The 23,325-nt window shown below is 40.6% G+C and overlaps 1 protein-coding gene across 1 annotated transcript; it reads right to left on the bottom strand.

The window, feature by feature from the left end:
- Window positions 1-1,606: 1,606 nt before the first annotated feature.
- DRG1 (developmentally regulated GTP binding protein 1) lies at window positions 1,607-21,323 on the bottom strand. The gene is made up of 9 exons (XM_068563587.1): window positions 21,188-21,323; window positions 20,289-20,412; window positions 19,193-19,368; window positions 13,539-13,608; window positions 10,794-10,963; window positions 8,443-8,573; window positions 6,877-7,044; window positions 6,489-6,611; window positions 1,607-1,921 (listed from the first exon to the last, which is right to left on the bottom strand). The coding sequence occupies exons 1-9, from the start codon at window positions 21,227-21,229 to the stop codon at window positions 1,822-1,824; spliced, it is 1,104 nt and encodes a 367-aa protein (XP_068419688.1). The 5' UTR covers window positions 21,230-21,323; the 3' UTR covers window positions 1,607-1,821.
- Window positions 21,324-23,325: the final 2,002 nt, after the last annotated feature.

Consider the following 23,325-nt stretch of genomic DNA (forward strand, 5'->3'; position numbering starts at 1 on the left):
CAAGGCCTGTTCAAAGCACATCCTGAGGCCTTGGATGAACTTGGATTTCAGCATCCTTCTCTCCCCAACATCCTGGCATTTCATTGCCCAATGGAAGTGAATCTGAGGATTCCCCCAAAACCCAATATATGCCCTGGCTGGAAAGTAAACCTTGCTGGAAATCCCATAGCTCAGAAAGCCAATGTCTCTCTGAAGAGCCGGGGTAGGTTCTAAATTATGGCCTCTATCATGAATGTACCAGTGATATCAAGGTCTACGCCCTGCAAAGTGACTAGGATACCAGGCCTGAGAGGCTTATCTCCTGGCTGTGGGGACAGTGCTAAACCCAGGCTCTAGGAAGACTATGAGAGGGAAACTGTCACTAAGGTAATAGGAGTAACAAGTACTGGAAAAGGCTGAGTATGTGGAAAATCCCACATCCTCATTCCTCACAACCTGCTAGAAGCTCTAGCTCACTACATCTAAAATCAAACTCTGTCTTCCTGTAAATCTGTTTCCCTTCTCGATTTTCTCAGGGACTACCCTTCTCTATCATCCCTGTAATCCATACTGAAATAATCTTTGACTTCTCTTCCAAAGAGCAAGTCAGTCAGTTACCGAGTTTAGATTTCTCCTCTATAGCTATATGCCCACTCCCTCCCTCTCCCCATATTCTCACTAGTCCAGTCCAGCACACAAAGATTTCTGCCAGTCAATTTCGCATTATCAAGGCAATCCCTTTAAATTCCTTATTCCCAGTCTAAAACCTCTAATTATGTCCTTAGTACCCTCTCAAGTAGTCTTGACCCCACCCCTCCTTATAACCTAACCTCCCACCTCCATACATATGTGTACCCACAAACCTGCTCTGATCACACTGGTTGCCTCACTTGCAATGTTCTGCCTCCATGCTTTCACTCGGGTTATGTGGTTGGGGCCAGGGCTGCCATGGGAGTTCAGGAGAAGGGCTGGGCTATGGGAAGGGAGACACTTAGTGGCGCCCAGCTGGCAGCATGGTTCAGCTCAACTTTCAGCCCAACACTGATACACAGCTGTGCCCTAATTAAAGGAAAGGAACCAGTGAAAACAAGAACCAACATTCACCAAGTACGTATATGCCAGATACTGTGCTAGTAAGCATTTTACAAGTACCATCTCTCTTAACACTAAGAATCTCCACTCTAGAAGGTAAGTGTTATTACCATCTCCATGTTACATGAGAAAACTGAAGCTTATAGAGATTGAGTAATTTATGCAGGATTCCACAGTTAATTAGAGGTGAGCCTGACATTCAAAGCCTGATGTGCCTGGTCAGAGTATTTTACTCAACCACCACACTACACCATCTCCCAAAATGGCTAGCCTTGCAGGGAATAATCAGTTAACTTACATCAAGTCCTTCCTTTCTCCAGTATCATCTGGGAAAGACCACCTGAAAGGACCAAACCCCACACTGAGTTGGAAGGGTTTCTCACAACTAGCCATCAAGTGAGATGTTGCAGTCACATTTTTACCCATTTCACATAGAAGACCAAGCTCCCAAGTACTCCTTCTGCAGCTGCCTCACTACACATACCCATCCTCATTCAGTCCTTCTCAAAACAAATTCTGACAATGACACATGAACTGTACATAGTTGGCTGGCCTACCAGATCCTTTATGCAGCTCAACATACACGGTGACACCAAGTTAAGCCAAGTGAAGTTCCAATTTGGGTGCCTCCATCTCCCTCCCCTGTATCCTGATCCAGTGGCTGCCAAAGCCAGGAGGGGCTTGGAGTCAGGTGTTTGATCATGGAGAAAGCTGCCATGGTTGGCCCGGCAGATGGTGAAGGGGATGGTGTCACTTCTTCACAATCTGAATGACATCCTCGTCCTCCAACGTATGGTCTTTACCCACTTTTTGAGGATTGTGTTTCACAGAGAGACCCCACACCAGAGCGCTGTATGGAAGGAAAAAAAGAACAGTTAGTGTAAATAATCACCTAGCTTCTATCTACCTAGGTGCCACTTTCTGCTCAGATTTAGCATTCCAGCTCTTAAGAGCCAAAGGCCTGCAATATCCAAGGTCCCCTGTCCCCAGTCAAAGCCCAAAGGCTTTAGCTTCCCAAGCAGTGTAGCACACTGGAGCCTTCACATAAAAAGTGGCAAAGATTTTCGCAAGTTGTGTGGTTCCTCTTGCTCCAAAGCCAACTTATGAAAGTCAAAGAGAAAAAATACAAATGAGAAGTATGACAAGACTAATTTAAAATTAAAAGGAGAAAGCATAGGTTTGTAATAGAGAAAAACCCTGAAATAACTGATTGGAAATTGATTCCTACAAATGCAATGTCAGTTACAGACTGTTAGAGAATACCAGTTTTTATGGGGTCTACTGAAACCATCAGTGGGTACTGATAAGAAATGTAGGACCTCCTTCCTCAGCCAAACTAGGAAAACTCTCCTTCCCTATCAAGCAACCATAACTGATAGGTCTCCTGATTTCTTAGACTATAGGAAGGTAATTTTTATCCATGGGCTTCAATGAGTGAACAAGACACTGAGACCAGCCTCACGGAGACTAAGAACTATGTACCAAGGGGTAGAAAACGTTGGCCATATTATTTTTATATTGTCTTTGCTTTAAAAATCTATATTCCCCCCAAAAGATAATCACTAAACAAGATTTCACTTTTTTAAAAAACAGATAAACAAATAACAAGAACAGATACATCACCATTAGTAAAACAAATATATATAAAATCTTTCAAATGTACTAACAAGCAAGATAAATGCAACGTAACCATTTTACTATCTAAAGTTAGAAAACTAATTTTTAGCAGTCAAATTCAATGCCTGCAATAGAGTCAGTGCCTTGTATTTTGCTGATGGCAAAATGTAAACAGGTTCAAGCCCTTTCGGAAAGCAATGCAGCAAAACATATAATAAGCCATATAGTCATTAATCCTACTTTTGGATTAAAGAAATAAAAAGGGAAAGGTCTGTGCGTTAAGACTAGAAACTTACATAAGTAGCAAAAGATAGGAAAACTATGGTTATAAAAATTATATATATAAATCTTATAACACAGAGGAAACGTTTATATAGTAAATTATCAAAGGATGTGTGCATGTGGTCAAGGACACAAAGGGAATGCAACAGGGACACGTCATAATTAGTAGGCCTAAAGCTGAATTTCTTTTTATTTTTAAGACAGTTAAAATGCTATTTGTGCAATAATTTAAAAACAAAAACAGGAAAATAGTGACCAAATAAAATTCTATTTGCTTTCATATGTCTCTTCTCCAAAATATTTTTCTCCCCTTTCATTTAATTCCTTGGTTAAGCTACAATTCAGAGGCTTTGAACAGTGTTCTGTTACTATGGAAGGCAGGAACTATCCAGAAATCTATAAATTTTGAAAAAAGAAAATGTCTAACTTCTCCCAAGATTCTCCTTCACTGATTCAAGTATGTGCCAAAATATAATGATTTGAGGGCAGCAGAAATTAGCACCTGTGTGTGGATACAGTTATTTTTGATAAAAGTAATGTGAAGCTTAATAAAGGACTTCACTCTTTCAGTATTCTTAGGGTCAGAAACAAGTATTAATGTTTTAAAAACTATTTCTGGACTTCCCCTGCAGTCCAGTGGCTAAGACTCCACGCTTCCACTACAGGGGGCATGGGTTCGATCTCTGTCAGGGAACTAAGATCCCTCATGCCATGCAGCCAAAAATAAATAAATAAATAAAATAAAATAAAATAAAATAAAATAAAAACTATTTCTATGCTTTCCTAATTTTCTACAATTATTTTCTATTTTCTCTTGTTTTTAAAACAATTTTTAAAATTTCAGCCTGTAAAGATAAAAAGAATTATTCATAAATACTGTAATTCAGTTAGTTAAAATATTTCTCACAGAATTATAGGTTGCAGGTCTGAACTACTTTTTATATATACTAGAATTAAATAAGTAGATTATAGATAATGACAGCCACGTTTCTCACTGCTGGAGAGAGAAGTTAAAATAAGAAAAAGGAGAAGGCTAAAATGAACCCTGTGGTGTTGAACTGGAATCAGAGGTAACAATAAATAAACTGATGGTTCTTAATATAGATAGATAAGGATGGATGGGTAAATTAAATAGATAGATACATAAAACAAGAGAGATAAAGAAATACAGATGTACTTGTAAGCACAGGTTAGTATCCTTACATATATTTCCTACCTCTGTCTGCTAAGAGGGCCTACAAGCAACAACAGCCCACTAACAATGAGGATGCCTAGCACACAGATCTCGTAAACCCAGGCTTCTTGGATAAGTGACTGATTTCAGGGCTGGTGTAGGAAAGATCACTATGAATCAGGAACATCTAGTAGTGCCAGAAGGTAAGGAAATGTTTAAAAAAAAAGATGGCTTGTGCTTCCCTGGTGGCGCAGTGGTTGAGAGTCTGCCTGCCAGTGCAGGGGACACGGGTTCGAGCCCTGGTCTGGGAGGATCCCACATGCCGCGGAGCAACTGGGCCCGTGAGCCACAATTACTGAGCCTGCGCATCTGCAGCCTGTGCTCCGCAGCAAGAGAGGTCGCGATGGTGAGAGGCCCACGCACAGCGATGAAGAGTGGCCCCCACTTGCCGCAACTGGGGAAAGCCCTCGCACAGAAACGAAGACCCAACACAGCCATAAATAAAATAAATAAATTAAAAAAAAAAAAAAAAAAAGATGGCAGCCTATCAAAAGAACACAGGAGCCAATCTGAAGGAGCTCCTAACGGCAAAAGCTGGAACAACTTGAGTGACAAAATAATGACAGGATTGGATTATAACACCACTGAATAAATATCCAAGAGCTCATACTAATACAAATAAATTATGAATTAAATTAATAAACAGGGGAGAAGAGCTAGCTGTAACTCACAATAGAATTCCAATAAATAAATGTAAAATGAAAGAGGGAAATAAAGAATCACCATTAAGCAAACAACACAGCAATATATGTACAGACAAGCTCCACCATAGATGTTAAAATCAGCAGGTAAACATCTGAAGAGAAACAGATCTTCATGGTCTCAAAGTACCTCCCCAAGACATTTATCAAATAAGAGAGAACAGTATCTTTACAGTAGAGAAACCCAGCCAACACCAACATAACCAAGTTATCAAAGTAAATATTACCATCAATAAGATATATCAACATCAGGCTTCCCTGGTGGCGCAGCGGTTAAGAATCTGCCTGCCAATGCAGGCGACAAGGGTTCGAGCCCTGGTCCAGAAAGATCCCACATGCCGCGGAGCAACTAAGCCCATGCTCCACAACTACTGAGCCTGCGCTCTAGAGCCCACGAGCCACAACTACTGAAGCCTGCACACCTAGAGCCCGTGCTTCGCAACGAGAAGCCACCACAATGAGAAGCCCGTGCACTGCAATGAAAAGTAGCCCCCACTCCCCACAACTAGAGAAAGCCTGCGCGCAGCAACTAAGACCCAACGCAGTCAAAAATAAATAAATAAGTTTTTAAAAAAAAAAAATAAGATACATCAACATCATGAATCCGGTGATATGATGCAAACTGAGGACACATCATCATTTTTGTGGTATTCTTACCAAAAATGCATAATCTCACTTCAATCATGAGAGAACATTAGACAAACCCAAAGTGAGGGACATTCTACAAAATAACTGATCAATACTCTTCAAAAGGGCCAAGATCAAAGACACTGAAAGACTTAAGGAAATATTACTGGGAGACTGGAAGACTAGGGAGAAGTAACAGCTAAAATCCCATGTAGATTCCTGAAACACAAAGAGGATGCTGGTAGCAAAGGTATTAAAATTCAAATAAGGTCTATAGTTTAGTTAATAACATTGGACCAATGCTAACCTCTGTTCTTGATGATTGTATTATGCTTATGTGAGCTGATAATGTTAGGAAAAGTAGGGTGAAGAATATAAGGAAACTCTATTACTATTTTTGCAACTATTCTGTAAGTCTAAAATTAGTTCAAAATAAGATGTTAAAAGAAGTATTTTTCGGGACTTCCCAGGTGGTCTAGTGGTTAAGACTCCGTGTTTCCAATTCAGGGGGCATGGGTTCAATCCCTGATCAGGGAACTAAGATCCCACATGCCACACATTGTGGGGGAAAAAAAAAAAAAATTCCACCTGTATCAGCAGTGAGGAGTATGAGAAAGATCAGGGGGATTTGGTCATGCAAAAGGTTTAGAGAGGCCCTCACTACCCAGTGAAGCCCAGTATAATGCTGGCAGGAAGAATTAACATTTTGTGTTTGCCAAGAAGAAGACGAATTAAAAAGAGAAAGTCAGAGCACTTTGTACTGTCAGCCCTCCCAACCTGAAAAGGCTTTTAGGGTTCTTCCTGCTCCAAGCTGGCATGGTTTTAAGAAGACACTGCAAAGTTCTAACCAAGCAAGCATCTCCTGATGCCTAATTTCTATAATACTATCCTAAGAATTATTAGTAGAACCAGTACCTCACAGGGAAAAGAAGGCACCATGGGCCCACGATACTTACTATTTAAATTCTTTGATAAGGTTTTTGTGAATCTTCATGCAGAAATCCTCCACTGTGGTCCTGGAGTAAGGCAGCACCACTGGAGATGTGTAATCTGGCAACTGGCCTTTGGGTTTGGTGTAACTAGAACACAGAGGGAACAGAGGTTGCCTACTTCTTGGAATGTTTCATGTGTGAATGCAAATCAACCCTCCATCACCCCAGAGATCAGACCCAGATAACCTCTATCTTGAGGAAGAAAGTGCCCTCAAAATAGCCTCGCAGATGATAGGAATTAACTTATTTATATCTCCAAAAATAGATTATGTTAATGAGCTCCAGAGGGTATCATTTTAGGACAGTCTGATTTAAATCCTACAGTAATATTACCCTATCCACTAAGACTTACATCCTCACTAGTTTCAGATAGTCCCAGATCTTTTCCAACAGGTCATCAAAATTCCAGCGGTGATGCGCAGAGATGGGTACACAGTGAGGCACCTTATAGATGATATCCAATTCCTCAATGGAGATCTGATCAATCTTATTTAACACATAGATACAGGGGATATAGACTCTGTAGAAGAAAAACAGTATGTGAATCTGGAGCTGTGGACAAGACTGTCAGTCTGATTATCAGCACCCTCTCACCCAGGACCCCAAATCAGAGACTCTTAAATGGGATCATAAGAAAGTCAGCCAAAAAAAGAAAAAGCTTCCTACCAAAATAAGGCAGAACATCCAAAAAGTGAACTATGGGTTGAGAAGTAACAAAACTCAAGCCGTAGTCCCTAGTCATGCAACTAATTACTGAGAAAGCATCCTGCAGTGGAAAGAACACAAGCTTTGGAGTCACAAAGAATGAATTTATTCCCAGCTCTGTCGCTTTCTAGACATGTGTCCCTGGGCAAGTCTCAGAGTCCAGTTCCCAGAGTTGTTTTATGAACTGTAAGAATGTAAATATATTTCTAATAATATAACTTTTAAAGAATAAAAAAATTTTTTTTAATACAACATCTAGCAATGTCATAATCCTAATGTTCAATCAATAGGGCAGCTAAGGTTACTAATAATTAGGCAAGCCACAACTTCTCAGGCTTCAATTACCTCACTTCCAAAACACGTAACTCAAAGCACTAGCTTTTATTTGTTTTCAAAATGCCAGAAATGGACTTCCCTGGTGGCACAGTGGTTAAGAATCCGTCTGCCAATGCAGGGAACATGGGTTTGAACCCTGGTCCGGGAAGATCCCACATGCCGTGGAGCAACTAAGCCCATGTGCCACAGCTACTGAGCCTGTGCTCTAGAGCTTGCAAGCCACAGCTACTGAGCCTGCGCGCCTAGAGTACATGCTCCACAACAAGAGAAGCCACCGCAATGAGAAGCCCGCGCACTGCAACGAAGAGTAGCCCCCACTTGCCGCAACTAGAGAAAGCCCGCGTGCAGCAACGAAGACCCAATGCAGCAATAAATAAATAAATTTATTTATTTATTTTAAAATGCCAGAAATAATTTTAACAGTAGTTTCAATTATTATTTAATTTCAAATACTAGTAATAGTAATGTCTCATGGAATAGGGTTTCAGCTCTGTTCCCTTAGAGAAAATAGACACAGCCAGTCTGCTCTCAGTTCTGCAGAACAGCCTACAGGATTTCTCAGATGGATTAATTCTGTGAGAGCAGATTGAGAACCTACCCTCTTCGACCATCATATGACACAGAGCTTAGGGGATAGCCTAGTTCACAGCAAGTAACTGAAACAAGCAATTAGATTATCAGGATCAAATTGCAGAGCAAAGAAGGATGTCAGCAATCAAGACCAACCCTTCATTTTTACAGCTAAAGAAAGCAAGGCCCACTATTATTTAAGATAACGGCACAACTGGAGTTAGAATCAATGTTTGCCAGATTCATAATCCAATGTTGTTTCTATTACAAGGCTTCAAATTCAAACTCAGGCACATTTAGTCAGTACCTGTTTCCTTCCACCACGTCAATGAGGTCATCTGCTGTGGCATCACTACGCAGAGTCACATCAGCATTATGGATTTTGTATTCAGCCAGAATGCTCTTCACAGTTTCAGCATCCAGTTCACTCTGAGGGCACTGAATGGGCATAGAAGACAATGACTGGTCAGAGAGCAAAAAAAACCTCCTAAGAGTATCTACTGATGTACCTGGATAATCCTAGATAAGGTGCAAACTTATTTCTAAAGACCATTATCCTGGATAAGAGTATCTGACTCTTAGTAGGAAATACTCAAAAACTAAAAATCTTTCATTTGGAGAAAAAAAAAACACTAAAAATCTTCCTTCTTAAAGGAAGGTGCTATGGTATGAATTGTGTCCCCATCCCCACCCAAATTCATATGTTGAAGACCTAACCCCAGTATCTCAGAATGTGACTGGAGATAGGGTCTTTAAAGAGGTAATTAAATTAAAATGAGGCCATATGGGTGGGCCCTAATCCAGTGTGACTCACATCCTTGCAAGAAAAGGAGATTAGGACACAGACACAGAGGGGAAGCTCATACGAAGTAGAGGAGAAGACAGCCATCTACAAGCCAAGGAGAGAGGCCTCAGAAGGCACCAGTCCTGCTCACACCTTGATGTCAGATATCCAGTCTCCAAAATAAAGAGAATTAAATTTCTGTTGTTCAAGCCACCCAGTCTATATAGTACTTTATTATGGCAGCCTTAGCAAAAATACAGAAAGAATGTTCAAACATTATGACAGGATAATAGAAAAGATCTTTTGGGCAGGACAGGTTAAACCTATGCCAGTCAAATAATCTGGACCTCTAGAATGTTAAATGTTGTAGGAAATTCTCAGTCCTCAATTATATGACTTAGAAGCAGCATTTGACAGAATTGATCGTTCTACCAATCTGCAACACTTTCTTTAATTGGCTTCCAGGATTCCAAACTCTTCCAGTTTTCCTTCTTCTTTGTCTGAGATGTCTTATTTGCTGATTCTTCCCATCTCCCAGCATCTAATCATTGTGGGGGATGGAGGGAGGTGTCACAAACCTCAATCCTTGAACCTCTTTTCTATTTATACTTGCTTCCTCAGCTAAGTTATGTCAGCTAAGCTCATGGCTTTAAAATTGATAACCACTAAATGTACAGCTCCAACACAGATCATTCCTCAATGCCTATTTGACAGTAACACTTGGAGGTCTAATTTGAGTGTTACTGGCATCTCAAACTGAACATCTGATCTTCCCCTCCTCTCCAAACCTATTCTACACAAAGTCCTATTTTAGTCATGAGAGTCCATTTTTCTAGCTCAGGACAAAAACTCACCATCACCTCCTTCTCTGACAACCCATATCCAGTCCAGCTGTAATTCCTACCAACTATTTCCAAAATCTTTCCACAATCAACCACTCCACATCTCCTCCAATGTTACAACTCTGGTCTAAGAAGCCATCACTTCTTGACTAGATTATTGCAATAACCTCTTAAATGGGTTCTGTGCTTCTGTACTTAACCCATTTCAGTCTGTTCTCAACAGCAGTGAGATTGATTCCATTAAAACCTGAATCAATTTTACTCCACAGACTGGAACCCAACCAAAAGTTACCCATCTCCTGCAAAATAAAAGCATGTTTGGCCCTATGCTATGACTTTGTTTCTTACCACTCTCCTGCCTGCTCACTCTGCTGTTCCTCAAATGTGCAAAGGAACCCTCTACCTCAGGGCCTTGCACTTGGATGTTCCCTCTACATGAAACACTCTTCCTCAAGATATTCATTTGGTTCACTCCTTCATGTCACCCCAGTGAAGATTTCTCTGATCAACCTACTTAAACCTGCAACCCTCCCACCAACACTCTCCATCCTCTTTCCCTAGTTTACTTCTGTCCTTAGTTTATCATTATCTAATATACTATAATCACTCATTAATTCTGTTTGCTACTTTCCCCATTAGAATATAAGGGCAGGAATTTTTGTCTATTTTGCTCCCTCTTCCATTCCCCCTGAAAGCCTAAAACAATGTGTGGCCCATGGTAGGTGCTCTATAAATCTGTGTTGAATGAATGAAAATAGATGATATCTGCAGCCATCTACTTCATGCAAACATAATATTGGTCTTTAGTCCCATACCACCCCAAATAACCCAAAGGAAGAAATAAAGTCACAAAGGTAAGTCAGTCTGAGACCGACTCTTGTCCTACTCTCTCAGTCATTACGACATCATTGGTTACCTCAATTAGTGCTGGGAGAAGCCAGGCAATTTCCAAATGTCAATGTCCATGTACCACAATCCACTCTCCACCCCAGTCCCTTCAGCAACCTGCCCCATATCACCTTTTCCACTTACAGTGGCCGTGAGATTAATGCCTCCTTTATCCTTCTTCTTAAAGCCAATGTTGGGGGGTTTGCTGTTCAAGCGAATGCCAAAGCCTTCCAGCTCATTTTCTATTATCTTCTTATGTCCCAAGGGTTTCAGGACATCCAGAACAATCAAGATCAAGTTACACGTTCTGGCCACTGAAAGATTGAAAATAAAATTTTTTTCAAAGCTCATTAAAGACTTAACATAATTCAAATACTCCAAAAGGGGGAGGGGGTGGTATAGAGTTCCTACACTTAAGAGACAAAGGATTTTTTTTTTAATAAATACACAGACACACATGAAGTTCTTAAGCTTTCCAAAGATTTATGCCAGAAGTCAATCTGCAATGTATTCTCTGTTTTCTATTAGTGTATCTAGAGGATGTGTCAACTTCTAGATACACTAGTAGAAAAATAATTTGGAATGAAGATACAAACCAGGCAATAACCTGAATCCCTGAAAAAGTTCAGAAAGATTTAAAACAGTAAGAATTCTAAAAGAATAAGATTATCCAGTTAGCATGTTTTTTGTCGACTTTTTTGAGATATAATTTATAAAAAATAAATAGTGTTAAGCACATGGTTTGATGACAAATGTATATACCTGTATAACCACCACAGCAACTGAGATTCAGAGTATCTCCATCACCTCCAAAAGTTCCCTTATACCCCTTTGCAATCAATCTTCCCCTCAATTCCCAGTCAACCACTAATCTGCTTTCCTTCTTTTTTTTTTTTTTTAATTTATTTATTTATTTTTGGTTGTGTTGGGTCTTCATTGCTGCTGTGCACGGGCTTTCCCTTGTTGCGGTACGCGGGCTTCTCATTGCGGTGGCTTCTCTTGTTGCAGAGCATGGGCTCTAGGCGCGTGGGCTTCAGTAGTTGCAGCATGCGGGCTCAGTAGTTGTGGCTCATGGGCTCTAGAGCACAGGCTCAGTAGTTGTGGCGCACGGCTTAGTTGCTCCGCGGCATGTGGGATCTTCCCAGAGCAGGGCTCGAACCCGTGTCCCCTGCATTGGCAGGCAGATTCTGAACCACTGCGCCACCAGGGAAGTCCACTGATCTGCTTTTCTGTCACCATAGATTAAGTTGCATGTTTTAGAATTTCATATAAATTGAATTATACAAAATCTAGTCTTTTGTGCCTGGCTCTTTTAATTTAGCATAATGTTTCTGATAGTCATCCATGAATGACTTCAAACCTATAATTCCATAAATAGCTAAATTAATAATATAAGGGTAGAATAAAAATATTTTCAAACATGAAAAGAAAAACCAGAACAATGTACCTATCATTCACTCTTTTTCAGTAAGTTTCTAAAGAATGTGCTTCAGCAGAACATGAAAATAACCCAAAAAAGGTAAGACGCTGACTCCAAGAAATAGGGGATCCCACACAAGAACAGAAAAGAAAATCTCAGGACGACAGCCATGCCAAAAGCCTAGAGCTGCATTATCCAATACAGCATCCACTAGCCACCTGGGGCTATTCAAATTTAATTAAAATTCAATAAAATTTAAAATTCAGTTACTCAATTGCACCAGGCACACTTTAAGTGCTCAACAGCCACACATGCCTACAACTACCATATTGGACAGCACAAATTCAAAACATTTCCATTACTGTAGAACATTTCCATTACTGGACAGTGTTGGTCTAGAAAGCAACCAATCCAGATTGAAGCATAAAGACAAAGGGTAAAGGAAGGTAGTAGTGTCAGGGTTGAGGGGAGATAATGAAATCAGTAAGACTGTATTTGGAACTGTATTCAAGTATCTAGAAAACTATTGATTAATAGGCATTTGATGTATTGGAACATTTGAAAAATATTAACAAACAGAAAAGTAAACAAAATAAAACAAGAACCAATTATTAACTCCATGCAAAACAACCTTCAAAAACAGGTATCAACAGAAAAGAAACCAAGTCATAACACACTACTTATCTCAGCACAACAAAAGTCAGACAGTCATTACATAATAATATATACCATGACTAATGAGTTAACTAAAAATTATGATACAACTTCTTTGAAAGAACAGGAAAAGAGACATGGAGTATGAGAGAGCTAATTTCCTACCATAACATGAAACCAATAGATGGTATCTAAAATTAATTAATCATGAAATAGCAATATAAGCATAACATTTTAAAATATGAAATAGAAGAAACAGTTGAAGACTTGACAGTACCTACCAATGGGGAATGACAGTAAAGGTGAAAAGAGGTGGGACAGCAGATTATTGCAATTTATGATTAGCCTTTTTTTTTTTTTCGGCCGTGCCTTGCAGCCTGTGGGATTTTAGTTCCCCGACCAGGGATTGAACCTGGGCCCTCGGCAGTGAGAGTGCAGAGTCCTAACCACTGGACTGCCAGGGAATTCCCCTATGATTATCCTTTTATAGTATTTTACTTTAAATAAAAAGGAAAGAAGAAGAAAAGGCATAGGTGGGAGTCAGGAAACCTGAGTTCTAGCTCTGAATCTGCCACAACAGTGCAACACTGCACCAACGCACTTCACTTCTCCTGTCCTTAGTGTTTCTCTGCAAATGGGGATCTGGACTGTTACTCTCTGAGGTCCCTTCAAGTTCCGACATTCTACTCCAGTGAGAAGTCAGGTAAAACTATGCCCTTCATTGTGGTACCAACTCCAAGCCCAACAGTCCCATCTAAAGGAACAGTACCCAGCAAAGGGATGATATCCCAGGATGGTGGCCCTGGAACACTCACCTGCAATGACTTGACGGCCTCTACCTTTCCCATCCTTGGCACCCTCAATGATACCTGGGAGATCCAGAAGCTGGAAGATTAAGGAGAGAAAAGGAAAAACTGATTATAAATCTGAACAGATCAAACAGAATGATTTATTTCTCAAGTATTCAAAATTTAGGAGATCCAAATCCAATCTTCCTTATAAGTGAATGTGTAAATCTTACTTTTACTAAGCATCTACTAAATGTCAGCTGCAAGGTTCTTACATACTTTATCTAGTTCAAAATGCCTAGTAAGTCTGTGAATAAGGATACTGGTTGAGATTCATAGAGGTTAAGTGGTTTGCCCAAAGTCACAGTCTTAATAAACAAGATTATAATCCACATTTTGGGGGCCTGAATCCATTATTCTACATTAATATTTTTCAATATTCCCCCACTTTTCAGAAGGTTGATCCTCCATACAAATTCCTTACTATAGATAATAACTGGATCATGACATTCACAAGCAATAAATCCTGAGACCTTTGTGAATCCTCCAGTTCACAAAAATTTCTGCAGCCATTCTTAATCAGGCAAGCACATAATAATCACCTATAAAACAATTAAAAATGCAGATATCTGAGCTTCATCCATGTATATTCTGATTTGGAAGGGTCAAAGTAGGATTCAGATATTGATCTGTATTTCAAAAGGCTCCATGGGTGACTCTGATAGGTGTCCCCAGTTGAAAATGACCACTCAATTGCCCAGGAAATGCAATAAAGTAAAACTTCACAGAAGTCACAGTGTATGTACTTAATGATGAGAACATCAAAACCAAATCCATAGCACACATGATTCAAATTCACAAACTATAGTTATAAGCCCTTGAGAGTCTGTTAAGAGCACATGTAAAATCTGAAAATACCAAGGGCCATACTACTGTATGGCCAATACTGAATTATCCACATGAAGAGACAGGTATATAGTTGCAGCTTATCAAAACATCATCTAAAACTAGCCTTTGCTGGGGAATTCCCTGGCGGTTCAGTGGTTAAGACTCCATGCTTTCACTGCCGAGGGCCCGGGTTCGATCCCTGGTCTGGGAACTAAGATCCCACAAGCCTTGCAGCAAGGCCAAAAAACAGCAACAACAACAATAACTAGCCTTTGCTATAAGCATATCTGATATTACAGAAATAAACTTCACATTAAATAAACCACAAGGAAAAAGAACGAACTCAGGAGGTGCTTAGAGAGTTCAACTTTTCCATTCAAGAACCTGCTCAAAATGTCCTTCCTATTCCTCACTACATAATAAATAACATTACCTCCTCTAAAACTGATACATCAGTTAAATTGAGCTACCCTTTCTCTTTCAAAAAACATAATTTATGTTCAATACACCTGCCTTGACTTGGAAACTTTAGTTACACTGATTTAAAAGGCTGCATGGGGGCTAATGAGCACACCAGATCTTGATTTCTAAACATCTGTCTCCAATAAAAGGAACGAGCGCTCCTTCAGAAGTGACTGATTCCAGGGCTGGGGCAGGGAAAATATAAGATTAGCCTGGAACATCATGTGGTACCAAAAAATAAGGAATTACACACAAAAAGATGGGGGTCTCTGGAAAGAACAAAGGAGCCAACCTGAAGGAGTTCCTAATAGTCATACCTGGAACAATTTGAGTAATAAAATAATGGTAGTACTGGATTATAATCCATAAAATAAGATAAATATCCATGAGCCCACAATGACACAAATTCAATAAATAAATGGGAGAGAAGGAACAGCTCCTCCATATAATAGAATTCCAATTAACAAATGTAGTAGGAAAGAGAAAAATAGAGAATCACCATTAAGCAAGAAGCACAGTAATAACTTGCAGATGAGATCCAGACGAATGCTAAAATGAGTGGGCAAGTTTGTGAAACAGGATTTGTATGTTCTCAAAGTATCTCCCCCAAGATATTTATTAACTACAAAAAGAAAGATAATAGCTTTACAGTAGAGAAACCCCACAGACACCACTTTAACCAACTGATGGGAGTAAACATTACTAATAATATACACTAACATCATGAATCCCTAAGATGCACTGAGAAGGACATACCACCATTTCTGTAGTATGCTTGCCAAAAAAATATAATACCTCAGTATAATCATGAGAAAACATCAGAGAAATCCAAACTGAGGAACAGTCTACAAAATAACTAATCAGCACTCTTTTAAAGAGTGTCAGGATAGGGCTTCCCTGGTGGCACAGTGGTTAAGAATCTGTCTGCCAATGCAGGGGACACAGGTTCGAGCCCTGGACCGGGAAGATCCCACATGCCGCGGAGCAGCTAAGCCCATGCGCCACGACTACTGAGCCTGCGCTCTAGAGCCCGCGTGCCTAGAGCCTGTGCTCTGCAACAAGAGAAGCCACCGCAATAAGCCCACGCACCACAACGGGGAGTAGCCCCTGCTCACCACAACTAGAGAAAGCCCACGCACAGCGGCGAAGACCCAACACAGCCATAAATAAATAAATAAATAAATAAATAAGAAAGAGTGTCAGGATCATGAAGGACAGGACTGAGGAACTACTACAGATGGCAGGAGAATAGGAGAAAGAAACGAACGTAACATGGGATGATCGCAAATAGAATCTTGAAAAAGAACATTGGTGGGGAAACTGGTAAAAATTCAAACAAGTTCTAATCTATTACTGATAATTATTCTACGTTTATGTAAGGTGCTAACATTAGGGGAAGCAGGGTGATATAAGAGAACCTCAAAATAATTATGCTAAGTGAAAGAAGCCAGCCAAAAAAAAGAGAGTACATTTATATTTACACATGGTCTTATTTATATAAAACTCTTAACATGTAAACTACAGGATGAAAGGGGCATAAGGAAACTTTGGGGATGATATGCTCACAATCTTGACTGTGGTGATATTTTCACCAGTGTATAGATATGTCAAAACTTATCAAATTGTATACTTCCTGTGCAGTTTATTGTATGTGAATTACATTTCAATAAAGATGTCTGAAAAAACAAAAAGTCTATCATCAGTTGTTCCTAAGAAATTAAGTCTAAAGTGTATTTCTTCAGCCCTCCCAAAGACTCTGTAATCTACTTCCATCACTTTGTAAATCCCTGTCTGCTTAAAAAAAAAAAAAGTATTCCATCAGCAAAAGGCTTTATACTGAGACAAGAGAGCACGAGCTTTCTAACCATGGCAGCTGACCATGGTGGAGAAATTTATTGAAGCCCCTACAAATGTAAAAGCAAGTTAACTTTAGCTTTTCTTGAGAGGGAAATATTTAAAATTACATTAAACTATTTAAATATTTAAAATTACATTGAACTATTTGAATGTGGCAACTAAATTTCATCCAATAAAAACAGTCTATGCTTTACATTTCTGAATTTCAGATTACAACCAACTAAGAGATGAGAAAATAAAAAATATTTCTTCAAATCATGTAACTGTAGGATTTTAAGAATTGTATGTTAATCTACTTCAAACTCAAATGCCTTCAGAGATTAAAGCAGGTACATGTACAAGTCTATATATATACATATATATATATACACACACACACACACATATATATATGTATACACATATATATGTATACATATGTACATCCCTGGTTAAGTGGTGGTTCAGCCATTACTTGAACACCTCCAGACATAGTAATTAATTACCTCAAGAGGTACCATTCCATTTTTAGGCACCTTTATTGTTAAAAAGATCTTCTTTCCAAACAACAACAACAAAAAAAACAGAACTCTACCTCTTTATAATTCTTATTAGGCGGTTCTAATTTTGTACACCATTCCTCACCAAGTCACAGATAATGAGTCCTCTGCCACAAAACAGCCTTTTAAAAAAACATTTGAGGGCATTTTAATCCAGTTAAACACACCTACTAGTATGTTTACTTAACTTGGTTTCTGGAGAAAGTCAGAAGGAAAAACAGAGGCAGAGGGCACAGACGGAAAAGAAAGTACCATGGAAAAAAGGAAGAAAAAAACCTGAAAAGGTCAAGAGACTGAAATAAATGAAGGTTTTGAGGAAAAGACAAGGAAAGAGAGGGGTTAAGTGGCTATTTATTCTGATATACCCAGAAGCCCTGAGAGAGGTGCCATAACATCTCATCAGGAAAGAGGTTACTCTCTGAGCTGCCAAAGACTCTGAAACCAGATGAAATTAAACAATGGTCCAGATATGCCCAAGTGTCCTCATTCTTGTTACTATATACATTTGGACATGGAGTCCTAGAAAGGTACATGTCCTAACAGTATCTGCATGGGTACCTAACCAGAAAGAAAAAAAGCCACTGAAAATACCACCAGGACACTGGTCCTTCCCTACTTCAGATTCTATAATAAAGAAGATGAATGTACTTCACAACTCACTGTGTAGCTCAGCAAGAGGGAAAACAAATGCCTACACCAAGAGTTTCCAAACGATGTGCCAAGGCACTCGGGGCGTTCTAAATTTTCAAGAGAAACAGCAGTTCTTAATATCTGTCAGGCACTAAGGGAACTACTAAATCCAAGAAGCTCACAATTTCACCATTAGATCCTACTACACTGCTTTCAATCACATCAGATCCGAATCTTTGGGAAGTTGGATTTTTCAGCGATTACTATGGTAAAAAATAAGCACCACACAAAAATCAGTGTGGAAAAGGAAACAAATGTGGCAGTATCCAATCTGATTCCAAAATTTGAGAAGTTATATGGTACCCAACAGTGCCCATATCCCATTAGTAAATAACTGTAGCTGTAAGGACATAAATAATTGTTTGAATCTAACTATTTAACAAACAGAACCATTAGGTTATTTCTTTTGGCCTGGAGCACCATAAAAAATTACTGGGACCAGAAAAGCTGTCAGGAAATAATTGCTGAGACACTAAGGGTGCTGTGAACCTAGAAATTTTGGGAACCTCTAGTCTAGATTCAAATGCCATGAAATTCAGAACCTTACCTTCTTAGCTGTGGACCAAAACAGAATGTGTTCCATTATATTTTACACATACCTTCTTTCATACCCAAGCGGACTCCTCATTTGGGAGCCCTAAATCTATCATCTATCTGAGAACTTCTGAAGACGACAACTTCATTAAGCCTCACAGATAAGAATTATTTTCTAAAAAGGGTCTGATCATGGTATTTATTAAAGTTTCTGATGGCTCCTAGCTATGTACAAGATAAAATTCAACTTCCTAAGCAGGCACATAAGATCCTTCATAATTCAGCTCCAACCTACCTTTCCAGATTCAGTTTCTACCACTCCCTGTCCCACAGCTAAGCTCACACCACAGCAGGCTGTTCACGGTTACGGCTGCTTAAAACTGTCCTTTACATTCTCCGGCTGGTGAAATTCTATTTGAACTTCAAAACCCACCCCATTGTCACTTTCTACATGAAGCTTTTTCTGTCTTACCAGACCTTCCCCCACCTCCATCCTCAGGTGGAAAAAGGAGTCCTTCCTTTCTCTGTGTTTTCACAAACGATATCCCACTGTATTATTGTTTTTATGTACTGCTCTATCTCCCCTACTAGACACTGAGGGCCTGGTAGATCAAAGATCAGGCCTGGCGTATAGAGAGCTCCAAATAAGTGTTTTTTAAATGAAACAAAGAATTGATTTCTTCCCTTCCTTGGCCTGCAGGCCTGACTCACCTGGATCTTGGCACCTTTGTATCTGATGACACCAGGTACAGTGGTCAGAGTAGTGAACTCATAGGCTGCCACCTCGGAATATACCCCTGCCAGGTTACTGAGCAGTGTTGACTTCCCCACAGATGGAAAACCCACAAACCCAATTCGAGCATCACCTGTCTTGGCAACGTCAAATCCTAAAACATCAACAAATATAAAAAAGAGGAGGAAAGTTATCCTTGGGAGTGTTGAGACTCATGTAATTCCTTTTACATTCTGGTTGCCTATCCCTCTAGAACCTATTTCTCCAACTTTTTACAGTTTATCTCTAGGGTAGACCTTAAGCACACAAAATTCCCCCATAGCAATTCACAATATTTAATGGAGTGTTTGATGTAAAAACTTTACACCTCTACATGTTATATACCTTTCTAGTACCCACAGTATTTAGGGCCCAAATATTATATAACCACTGATCTAAAAAATCGGTTTCTTTTTTTTTCTTACAAACTCTGGGGACTGTGTCACTGACAGAGTTTTCTTTTCTTACAATGGGTTGCAAACAAATTCAAAGCCAAATTTGTGGCCCTTCTCTAAGAAGAGTACAGACCTTATGACATTACTTTTCATCCTAACTTTATCTCTTGGCTTCAACTTATTCTTTCTACCTTCATTTCCCTTTGTATCAATTTCCTTTATCTTGTTGACTATTTATTTACATATTTCAGTGAGCCAACGTAAATCTATTTTGGATCAGTACAGGATATACATAAATAAAACCCTAGTTCACTTAGAGAATATTCATTCGCCTTTGAAATCAGTAAAATTGAGAATTCCCTGGTGGTCCAGTGGTTAGGACTCAGTGCTTTCGCTGCCAGGGCCCAGGTTCGATCCCTGCTCAGGGAACTAAGATCCCACAAGCCGCGTGGCATGGCCAAAAAAAAAAGAAAAAGAAAGAAATCAGTAGAATAAAATAAAATAAATACAATTCAAGAACTTAGGCTTAGGAAACACAAATCAACTTTGATATAAAATTTTAAATTAGTTTTAAACCATATGCCTTTATTACTTTAATAAAAATTACACCAAAAAAAGAAAGTCGAAGCAAAACACAAACCTTCTCCTGGTCCACCACCACCACCACCTTTTGGAGTAATGAGCTCCCTGCGAAGCTTAGCAAGGCGAGCCTTAAGCAGCCCTAGATGGTGTGCTGTAGCCTTGTTCTTTTGCGTCCGAGCCATCTATAAGGGAGGAATCACAGCCATAAATCAGAAGCAGTTCCTACAAGTTAAAACATCCAGAATGAATGCTCCCCCAGCTCTGAGAGAATGATGTTTTTTATCTAGGTCCTACTAACTTCAATAGACCCATTTTAAGTCAGACTTAAAAGAGTAAAAATCCATTCTCTCCATCACCCAGACCATTCCCCGCATTACAGAGCAAACAGCTGAGGCCCAAACAGAAGAAACATGACCAAGGTCATTACAATCAGCATTCACAGATTAGACTAAAACTCAGTTGCTGATTCCTTTTCAACTGCTTGTACCTGGTGTGCCCCAACCGATTTTAAAGAGCTCTGAGCACTTCAGACCATACAATCACACAACAATCCAGGTGGAATCAACAGCCACCGCAGATGACAATTTACATCCAGATCATATTCCCGGGAGCAATACTCTGGGAAAGGGGGTCATCAAAGTAGAGACTGGGGAAGGGGAGGGCGGTTCGAGGGACGATAAGGAAAGATACTGAAGTACGCGAGCAGGTCAGGGCAGAAGTGGGGGGATAGGATTCAGTGTTGCTCACATAAAAAGAGAAAACTGAGAGAAACAATGTTCAGACAGGAGCAGAACGCTGGAAAGGGGCACTGACTAAGGCGCACAGGTGTAGAACGCTGGCCCGGGCTGAGGGGAGTCGGGGAACGCGGGCCCGGTCCTGAGGAGGCTGAGGGAAGTTCAGGCAGGAGAGACGCCGCCGAAGAGGAACGCTCGGACGGAGTGTTCGAGCGCCCATTACCTCGGCTTCGATCTCCGCGATCTTAGCTAAAGTGCTGCTCATGGTGGTGAGTCGCGGGGGGCGCAGCGGCCTCCACACGGACAGTCTCCCTTCGCACACCCGCCGGCGCACCTTCAACAGCCACCAGACGCTACAGCAGTGCGCAAGCGCGGTACTTCCTATTTCTCGCGAGAGTTCCGCGCGAGGCTTACTGAGACATATACAGCGTGAAGTGGTCTCCTCCTCCTCAGCCAACCGCGCCCCGTCCCGCGAGCCAACGCAGTGTCATAGAGCCCGCGGGAGTCGGGGCCAGAGAGGCCGCCCCGGTCCTTACCTCCCAGAGCGCGCCGAGGGTCGCGCGCTGCTCGGCCCCGCCCCGCCGGACTTGCGCCCCGCGTCCTGCTCCGTGCCCAGCCCCCGGCGCGTAGTGTGTGATGAGCGACTCTTCGCTGCAGGCTTGCAGCTCTCTGGCCCTCTTCCTGAAAAGCGCACTCGCGGCGTCCACCCGTCTTCTTCGCCGGCACCGACGGGTCCTGGGGCCCCTTTCACTGCTGGGAAGACACGGCGGGGGACTCCTCGGCCTCCTGGGTCGATGTAGAGACCGATCTTCAGCCTGTCTTCTTGGGAAAAGAAAATGCCCCCTTTCCATCACTCAAAACTATTTTTAGGTGTTTGTCTTGTTTACCCCCAACCCCGAGTAGAGTGCGCGGCACATAGTGAGCCCACAATAAATGCATGATTGACTGGATAATTCCCAGAGAACTGGTCCTTGAAATACTGAAAAATTCGAAACTATGTGAAGGATAAATAAATAGTGGTACCTCTGTGCTGTGAAATATTATTTCAGCCGTTAAAAAATAGATCTGTGTGGTCTGACTGGAAGGATGTCCAGGACATATTGTTTAAAAAAAAAAAAATGGTAGAACTGCACTAGGTTGTGATCCCATTTATGTTAGTTTTAAAATTAGATGTTTATTTATATAGGTGTACATGTCGGAAAGCGCATTGTTAAATGGTATGAATAAAAGGATACAATCTCAAACTGTTGACAGTGGGATAGGATGCAAGGAAAGGCAGAGAAAGCCTTTCACTTGTTATTCCACATATTACTGTGTCGTTCAATTTTTTTTAAAGATTAACATATCCATGTATTATTTGTGTAATAATTATAATAGAATTTAAAATTTCAAAAGACTCCTCTTCCCCAAGTGTCTTGTGAAGAGGATGCCAGGACGCCCAGGAGCTGTGTGCTGATTTTGAAAGCTGCTTCCTGTGGGATCAATGAGTTCTTGTTGATAGATTGATTGATCCATCGGGAGTCCGCAGGCCAGGCTTAACCTGCAGGGCTGGGCCCCACTCAGCCCTGGGAGGGAAGTTTATTTATCTAAATTTGTAAGTAAGACCAATTCCAACTTGCCAGAGACACAAAAGGAGGTTATATCCGGCACAAGGGAGGGAATGGGAAAAGTCAAGCTTTTACAGAAGGTCCCGAAGGGCTCAGGAGTTTCTTTCTTTTCTTTAACCTCAGTCTTTTCATAAATAAATTAAGGAGTGATGAGGTAATTAGATCCCACACTGTCAGTAATGGAGGAGGGAAGGAGAGGAGAGGAAGTCCAGCTGGAATGGGATATGATCAAAGATCAGTCTTAAAAGACAGATAAAATCAAATCAGCAGGACTTTGCTAACTTAGAGTATTTAAGGAATTAATTGGCTGACAATATCAAGGGTATGATGCTCTGTGAGTAGGTTCTACTTAGCAAATCTGTCACAGGAAGCCTGCGGCTAAGTTAACCACTTCATTGCTCAAAGACACCCCAGGACCCACCTTAGGGGCCCAAAACTGTCAGGATTGTGCCAAAGGGTAATATTGACCTCCCCCAGGGCCCTGGGTGGCCATCTTATTCATCCAACAAATATTGACTGAGCTCCTACTGCTGTTTGGCACTGTACCAGGTCTGAGAACAGAGCAGAGAGTTAATCAGACACTGTCCCTGCACTTAAGAAGTATCTAGGTTGGGAAGCCAAGGCCAGGCCTTTAAGCTCAGCTCCTAAGAGCCAGAGCCAGGTCTGCTGGGCACTAACCACAACAGAGGGCCTGTTTGCCGTAGGGCTAAACCACTAGTGCCTTGGCACTGTATTTCTTAAAAAAAAAAATTAA

Source organism: Eschrichtius robustus, chromosome 14, assembly GCF_028021215.1.
Source record: "Eschrichtius robustus isolate mEscRob2 chromosome 14, mEscRob2.pri, whole genome shotgun sequence".
In the NCBI taxonomy this organism is placed as follows: Eukaryota; Metazoa; Chordata; class Mammalia; order Artiodactyla; family Eschrichtiidae; genus Eschrichtius; species Eschrichtius robustus.